Source organism: Fukomys damarensis, unplaced genomic scaffold (assembly GCF_012274545.1).
Source record: "Fukomys damarensis isolate Sample0158 unplaced genomic scaffold, DMR_v1.0_HiC HiC_scaffold_24, whole genome shotgun sequence".
Taxonomy (NCBI): Eukaryota; Metazoa; Chordata; class Mammalia; order Rodentia; family Bathyergidae; genus Fukomys; species Fukomys damarensis.
Window position 1 is genome coordinate 13,576,929 of NW_022900936.1, and position 9,154 is coordinate 13,586,082.

The 9,154-nt window shown below is 37.0% G+C and overlaps 1 protein-coding gene across 2 annotated transcripts in view; it reads left to right on the top strand.

Moving 5' to 3' along the window:
• Positions 1 to 9,154, top strand: part of Grik1 (glutamate ionotropic receptor kainate type subunit 1) — a 268,271-nt gene that overhangs the window by 228,614 nt on the left and 30,503 nt on the right. For both annotated transcript variants that reach the window (XM_033768030.1, XM_033768031.1), the window contains exons 12-13: positions 2,737 to 2,855; positions 6,823 to 7,040. In XM_033768030.1, the coding sequence (XP_033623921.1) occupies positions 2,737 to 2,855; positions 6,823 to 7,040 (337 nt within the window). The remainder of the gene's footprint in view (positions 1 to 2,736; positions 2,856 to 6,822; positions 7,041 to 9,154) is intronic.

Here is a 9,154-nt window from a genome sequence, read left to right on the forward strand (position 1 = left end):
CGAATGGATTCCTCTCTTCAGCTCAATGCCCACTCTCAGCTGTAAAAAAGTTGCTTAATTGGAGCACTTCAGTGTGAGAAATGTTTTATGCCTTCCATTCAAATGCAAGCTTTGCACCTGAAACATAAACTTAAAATGAATTTTCACATTTTAAACTAAAGTTACTCTGTTGCATGCAGGTTTTGACACCGATTCCAAGGACATTTTTCCCTTTTGTTGTCATTTTACTGAAAGTCAGTACTGAACTGAGAGCCATTTGGGATTACCACCTTCAGATTATCATCAGTGTGGGTCATTATTACTCTTTCCCCCAGACCTCCTGATGCTGACACACTGTCATTTTGGCTCTATTTAAGCAAGCATTAGGAATTGCAAGCTGAAATATCTATATCCAGGTAACAGGTAGGTCTACTGCACTATATAAAGCCAGTGTCTTACAGTACAACATCATGTCATCCATTAACATTCTTTACTGCACATACTCCCCAAGTCACTCAGCATCAGAATCCAGAGATGACAAGCAGGTACAATCACTTTGCTGTTCGGGTAGCTTTCTTTTTTGCCACAGAAAATTTGCAAGGGCAAAGTGCGACACACAGAAAAGACCAAATTAAAAGCAGCATTCCAAAGAGGTGAGTTCATGGATCAGAGAGCATCAGAGAGATATACAAAATATCAGAGGATGAGCAATTAACAGATTTATGTTCTATTAAAAAACGCTTCTCTTGGATGCAGAAACCCCCTAATTTATTGCAATTAATATTTGTTAATGATTACATGAGTAACAATGATATTGTTTAAGTAACAGCATCTTTACTCTACATGCTGTTTCAATTAGTAGGTTCATTAATAGTTGGTATTCATTCCTTCAACTCAGCAAACTATTATTGTTGTAATAGTGTATAAATTAAAATTTTAATTATATTGTTGAAACTATTGAAGTGTATTGGCATGGCACTGTCAGTTAAAACTCTATTCATAAGCCCCACAGGAACCCCTCCACTCACAGCTGTGGAGAAGATGCAGAAAAGAGTCAGACACCCTGATAGTAGGGTAAACACCAGGCTGTTATCCCGGTGTACTACCCTGGACAAGGAGATACTGCACACTTTCTGGAAAAGGTTTAGAGAACACTCTTTCATTAAGAGGAACTATCTGCCCAGTTCCTTGTGCATGATTCACAGTAAGCTCTGCCTTTCTTTGGCTGCACATAATATATTCACCTTCGTCCCCATTCTCCCTGATGTGCCAGCAGCCTGACGTTGTTTACCACTGAAACCTTATGGCTGGAGAGTATTCTGTACGTTCTCTTCAGCTTTACGATATTTTAACATTACTCTGACGCTCTTGCTTGCATTAAAAGGATTCAATAGCAAATGGCAACACTTCTCATGCTAAGAATCATTGCATTTTAAATCATTCTCACATTATTTTGCTGACAACCTGATAATATCTCTTTGGATAAATAAGCAAAGTATCAAAAGCTTAGAAAGTAGAGAAAGAACAAAAAAAAAATGTGCTGAGTTTCCAAGATTCTTGTTTTAAATACTACCCAGAGATATTTAGGTCCATCTTCTTTACAAATAAGGAAAGTGAGGCCAAAAAGTACAATGAATTGCTCTGATTGATTTCATAGACTACTAGTTGGTTTTTGTTTTTGTTTTTGTTTTTGTTTTTGTTTTGGGTTGTTTTTTGGTTTGTTTTGTTTTGGTTTGGTTTTGGGTTTTTTGAGACAAGGTCTCAAAAATGTATGTAGTTGAGACTGACCTGGAACTCACTATATAGCCCAGGCTGGTCTCAAACTGAGAGGATCCTCCTGCCTCAGCTTCCCAAGTGCTGGGATTACAGGTGTGTGCCACCATGCCTGGCTTACTAGTTGTTTTTACAGAGAAATTTTACTGCCTGTGGTTCCCCACTTTTCAGGCAGAGCTGTGGTAATGTTACAGAAAACATTTTTTTAATCTAACTGAAGTTGGTAATTAAGTGGCTGCAGTCAATAGTTTTGGAAAGAATTAAGTTTAAAACAAATCAAGAGGAAATTATGAACCCAAAATTCTCTAGCGAGGTATGCTATGGCTCTAGTACTAATCTAACCTCATGCTTGGGCCATGGTATCTCCAAATTGAGGTTTTGGCCTCTTCGGTATAGTGATTTTTGTTTCCATACACTGTATTACCCTAAAACTATCTAATACACTCCAGACCCAGCCCTTGTCCTTGTTATTGCTCATGAAAGTTTTTTCAGCTATGCAGCCCCTTTGTTGAACTATGAAATCACTATACCACAGAAACTCCTTCTAAGCATCTGTCCATGAAAATGCCTTGAAGGCAAGTCACCCTTCTGTGAGTCTTCCACAGGATCTAGCAACACAGCACGCTGACATTTTAGTCGTGATGCAACAAGTGTGTGACACTCTCATCGCTCCTTGATTGGATAAATGTTCACACGGGAGACACGGTCTTCACAGTCCGTCCAGGCATTCAGTAAGATGGAAATGAATGAAAACTTTTAAAAATTCAGTAGACGTAGATCTGAAGAGATGATTCCAGACCATCAACAGGGTTTCCCTAGAAATAAGTCTGGTAAATACTAACTCAAGGTTCTTTGGCCCACCAAACCTGCAAGTTTCTGAGTATGGCCTTTACTACTGGGGTTTAATGCTCATTGTTGTTGGGTTTTTCTGGTATCCCATGTATTTATCTGATGTTTATCTGATGTTTCTGTTAACTACCACAGGTTTACACCTTATGAATGGTATAACCCCCACCCGTGCAACCCTGACTCAGATGTGGTGGAAAACAATTTTACTTTACTAAATAGTTTCTGGTTTGGAGTTGGAGCTCTCATGCAGCAAGGTACACCGGTTGGCCGTCTTTGTCACATGCATCCCACAGTCTGCTGACAGGCTTTATTGCTGGTAAACTCCACCACGAAGCTCGAGTGTAGGCTAGAGCACCATCTCAGGGATTTATAATAACAGCAGCTGACTTTCAAGTCAGTTCTGAAGACAAAGCCATAAATGGAATGCCCTTGTTGTGTATCTAAAACAATACTTCTATCAGGCAATGAGTACATATTTTCCTTTGGGTACAAAAGATAAAGAGCCTTAGAAAGTGGGTACAAATTTGCATAGGTGAAGGCATCAGTCTTTTCCTTTTCAGTCATAACTCCAGGACTCAGATGTTTGAGAAGAGTGGAATTTAAATCCTTTAAAGATTAAATTCCCTTAGATTCCTCCTCTTGCTGACAGTATCTACAACTTTCACCTAACTGCTGCTCTGACCAACCCTACTGAGATCCATCTTTGCCTCTCAATAACCTTTTACTGTCTCCTTCAATCAGTATCCATAGCAACATTAAACGATGGGAGGTAGAGAAATAAAATTCTAGCCAGAACAATGTAATATATTTTATATATGTTCTGTGATTTAAGGGATTTTGCTATCATTGCAGGGGGAAGGGAGAGTTGTTTCAACTTTTGGAAGAAACCCTTCTCTTTTGTGGATTTTCTTCAGCTTTGAATCTACACATATGGTCTAGAAAATACATCCAAGATTAAATGCATTAACTTAAGAAAACCCTAAATCACAGATGCTGTTGTGTTTGGAATATCTGCTCATTTGACAATAAACTACAAAATAAATTGGAAATGGAAAACTCCAACTGGGGTATACATTAAACATGTTTGTTATTTGGAAATAAACCTAGGGTTTCTCATTAGGATGTTAGACCACTTGAAATGTGTCTGAGAGAGAGAGAGAGAGAGAGAGAGAGAGAGAGAGAAGAGAGAGAGAAAAAGGTTCTCTGGTATAAAATACCAAACAATTGAATAAAGTGGGCAATTAAGCATAGTTTATGTAAGCACTATCAAACAGGTATAGCCACCACCTGATTTAGTAGAAAACACTGGCATAAATTCAGAGCATAGCATAGAAAACTATATATCCCTTAGAAGCCATATCTTGCTCTAACAGAACATTTTATTGTCTGAGTATTCACCATGCTTGTTAATACTTTTAAGTGGAGACCTCCTTCCTTCCCCTATGGGGATCTAACCAACAAAATAGGAAACAATACATACAAGTTTCACAGCACATGAGGCTGTGTACACAAGTATAGGACTGTGACTGCTTCCTGTCCCGTGCATGCACCCACCCCCACAACTTCTCTTTCATGACTACCTGTTTGGAGTTTGCCATCATCCACAGCAAACTGTGGGATGCAGTGTCTTAGTTACCACTACCTTGGGTACATGACAGTCAGCCCCAACCAGACTCTGCTTGTCTTTCAAGAAGTGTGTACGCATTTGCCAGGCACGACAAATGTTTCCATATTCAAACTTGTGGTGCTTGTGACTGTTAGGGGCCTCTGTCCTTGGCATGTGGGGTGGAACCAGGTACCTATGCTCTGTTGCGCTCTCTCTCGTTTGCAGAAGCTCGTCCTTGTACTCCATTGGAAACCATTTTGTTGGATTTCTTTTTGGATGTGATGATCAGACTTTCTCTTTTCTACAGAGCGTGAGCAAAGTCTGGATCGGGATTGGCTGTCATGTCTGCCGTAAAAGGCAATAAAGAGACTTCAGCAAGTATTGTCTCACATCCCAGATATTTCCTGTGGTGTTTTACTCTACTTTTATTGCTTTCATAATACATCCTCTAGAGTTCTGAATTTACACACATCCTCAATTCTCGAAGGAAGCCATTTCTAAATAAATCCATTAATGTTGAGAACCATGACATTCACAAAACTATGTGAAATTTTAGAAAACACAAAAGAACATGGAATGATTTAATTAATGCCATCCATTGAGCATTTTAAATACAATTTCAGTAGGTTTATATAATGGTTTTCTAGTTTCCAAAAGAATTTCATCCAAACTGATAAATATTTAAAGCGAGAAAGAAATGAATTTACATTATGAAATGTCAGTAGTTGGTTATTTGTGTGTTTTTCCAGTTTTACTTACATAAGTAAAAATTATACTGATACATAATTGCACAAATATATGAATTCAGAAGTTTCTTTTCATAAATGCAAACAAATTACATATGGATAAATTTACAGTAGTAAAGCTGTACCTATAAGCTAAGAAAAATATATCTATTAAATGTGTTCTTTGTTACCCATGGCTATTTTATTAAATAAATGCCATTTTAATGATAACCAACTAAAGATCTAAAATAATACCACATTGCCACAGGGCTGCTAGATCAATTAAGTACAAAGATATGAAACAACCTTGGGCTTTAAACACATGCACCCATAGGCTTACAAATCCCATTAAGACACAAGATTAAAACAACAGCAACAAATTATTCCACTAAACCCTTGGAGGCAACTTACTGGAAACTATTATAAATTCGTGTATCATTACACACACAAGTTCAAACAAGCAAAAGAAAGAAATACAAACTGCCGTCAAACTATTTACCTCATTAAAAGAGTGTAAAGCACAAAGATACCTAATAGCATTAGGAGAGCATTGTTTATTCAAATCCTAGAAACTGTCGGCCTCTATCTGCTTGTCCCAACTGTTGAGCTGGCTTTGATTTCATAAGCAATGTGTGTGTCTCTATACAGATTAAACCTCAACATAAGCTCAATTATTTATAGATTAGCAAACTCAGATTTTCTTTCCGTATTAAGCCATTATTAATGGTAAAATTTCAAAAAACCTAATCATTTTTCAGAACGGATCTTCGAATCAGATGTTTCATCTGCTGTACTTTTTGGAGCTTTAAATTTAGAATGTTCTTCCATTCTTTGGTCAAATAAACGTCATGGTCATGCCTTCGGGTTCATTGAAGAAACGTTATCTACAGGAACAAGGGTGAATTTCAGGCAACTAGCTAGCCAAAAGCCATTTACAATTAGAGCAATTGGAGTGAACTCAATTGTGTTTCTGGTCCCTTCTGATTCTGCTGCTGCTGGATTTATAAACATCCACAGTCTATTAGCCCCAAACTGAACTAGACTTTTTCTAAGGTATAAACTTAGCCAATGGCCCTTTTCTTTGAGAGAGGAAAATTTTCTTGGTGAGCATATTAAGTGCCTCTACATTAACTTTTGTAACCATGAATCATCAGAATTTCATCCAAAATGTATATTCTTACCGTAAAAGGCCTCTCTCTACCTGAGAAACAATCAGTTTTTTAAATGTAATTAAGACATAGTACTTTTTTAAAAGACAAAAATTATGCTGTGCAGAGAACAAATTCCTTGTTAGCCAAATGCTATTTTATATTAGAAAAAAGAACTGTGGCTCTAAAAGGAACATAAAACAAAAAATGATTCATTCACTGATAAGTATGGCTGCATCCTTTTTAATTTTATTTTTCAAAATCTGAGTTTTATTGAAGTACATGTGATAAATGGCATAATGTTAATCTTTTGGAAGTTTCCCATATTCTTTAATCTTAAATAAAAATGTTAGTATTTTAAACTTTTCATAATAAGTCAAAGACCTAAAACATCTTATTTCACACTATAAGATGCACTTCAGACAATAATAAATAGCCAGAAGTCTTAGAATGTATGTTTCAATGTTAAGCAACTTAAGTACCTAAATTTTAAGCATAGACTATTGCAGGATTAAAGCTATTTTAATATCATCAATCACTGACAAATTACCTTTTCATAAGAAGTAATGATTTAAGGAAAGGATCATTTAGATTTTGTTCCATTTCCAGAAAATACATTTGTTTCATCTGTAGACAACATAGCAGGTCCTTACGGCTTATCTTCCTGTGATAGTGCCCAACTGTAAGTCTTCCTTTTCTCCTGACTCTGCTTAACACCCTTACTCTGATGATACCATCACAGGATCAGAGCTGATGCCTAAAGCTCTCTCGACCAGAATAGTTGGTGGAATATGGTGGTTTTTCACCCTAATCATCATTTCATCCTACACTGCCAATCTTGCTGCCTTCTTGACAGTAGAGAGGATGGAATCCCCCATAGATTCAGCAGATGATCTGGCAAAGCAAACCAAGATAGAATATGGTGCTGTCAGAGATGGATCAACGATGACCTTCTTCAAGGTAAGAACCTGACAATGTGTTCTCCGTGGTTACTTCACACTAGAGAGAAAGCGGGGGGGAACCATAGTCTGTTCAATTTAAAAGCAAATAGATATTGAGGAACTTTTTGATCAAATAAAATTTGTAATAATGTAATCCCATTAAAAGGAACCCCTATGTCCTCAGAAATGAGCATAAAGCAGTTTCTTTGTCCTGTCATTTCTTTCATGCCCCTATGGTACACTCACATCCACAGATCCGTATGCTGTTGGCCTTCCCTACAGTGTTGCCTTCCTTCTGAACACAATCTAACCACCTGCTAAACATTCATTTATGGAACCCACAGAATGAAGATTCCTTAGGAATCCAAAACTCTGACTAGCAGAATATTTGAACACCACCATTTTGTTCTTTCCATTCTGTACTTGATGAGGTAGAAGCAGATGATTTAAAAAAAATGTGTGGGTATTCCAATTTCCAATTTATTTTTTTAATTGAGTTTATTGGTACATTTTTCATTATTGGGATCCTGTACCTTCACACGACAGGTTTTGGTTCTCATCTTTTCCCCTTGGCCCTGCCCTCCCTTCACCCCTCCTCCCCTCTCCATTTACAAACACTTTATTTCCATTTTTTCATGTTCTCATTATTTTTCTTTTCCCTTATTACCTTTCCCCTACCCTTCCTACTTTCCCTACACCTTTAGCCCTATTCTTCCTGTTTCACATGGTCAATTATCTCATTAGGATCTTATTGAGGATATACTCCTAAGTGAAATAAATAAGTCACGCATGTGTAAATACTGAATAGTTTCTTGGGTATTCCGATTTAGTTAAAGAATTTTAAAGCGAGAACAAATCCCAAGGAATCCTGGTCTAATAGTACATCCATAGCAAGGACAGTTTTCTCTACCATGCCGGAAGCTTCCAGGAGCACTGACAGCCTTTTGTGCACAGAAGGAGAATTAACTTAGAGTGGACTTATTTTAAGGTCAAGTGCATTTCACTTTTCAGACCTTCTTAATTACCCAGAATAATGTAACTGATTTCAGCTTTGCTACTGGAGTAAGCCCTAGTACTTTTATTATCAAATCTCAGATACTACAATTTCTGTGAATAAGGAAAGGGATTTTAATAGATTTACTAGGTTTAGAGATCACAAAGTTTAACTTTTCATTTTGCCATGAAGAGCAAGACCTGCAGAAGCTAAGTTACCTGCTTGTAGTCACCTGTTCACTGAGAGGAGGCACTGCATTTACTCTAAAGAAACACTGATGGAAGTATAGGTGCTTAGGGTAAAAGGAAGATGGCGCCTGGAGCCAAGATAAGCCCTAAAAGACATTTTTGTGAAGGTTTTACACTCAGATTATCAAAAATGAAGTTGCTAGCCCAGAATGAAGTAGACTGCTTTGACTTAAGAAGAATATTCATTTAGAAACAAAAACTAAGGAAAGTCTAAAACAGTACCCTTCTTTGTATAACAGTATTAGGAAAGTCTAAAACAGTACCCTTCTTTGTATAACAGTATTTGTTCACAAAACAGACATTACCTATGCCATGAATTTTAGCATTATTGTATCATTATAATAATAATGATCATGACCGATTTGTATTGCAAATAAACTATTCCTACAGTTTTATCAGAAAGCAGAGTAACATAAAAAGTATGATTCACTTTTCCCAATGTTAAGAAAAATATTTTTAAACACTCTTTAAGAACAGTGTCATCGATCGAATGTATAAGTCATGGTGATTTTATTTTTCCTGGACAGTGATAGTTTAAGGAGAAATGAAAATAAATCTATGGCTTTCCAAGTCTCTGAAAGTATTCTTGTAAAATCGGTAGTGTGACGAGACATAATGTTCCCCAACCTAGTGATACATCATGGTGCTTGTCACAACCAGGAAGTCATTTGGAAGGTACCTAGGACAGGTAAATAGTGCATAAGTAGGATACAATATGTCTAAAGACCTGTCTCAAGTCAGAGAGTTTAAACCAAGTCAGAGAAAGTGATGGTATTACATGTCTGTAATCTCAGCCCTCTGGGAAGATGTGGTAGGAGGAGCTTAAAATTGAGCCCAGCCTGGGCATCTTAGCAACCTATCAAGACTTTGTCTCAAAAAAATTATATATAT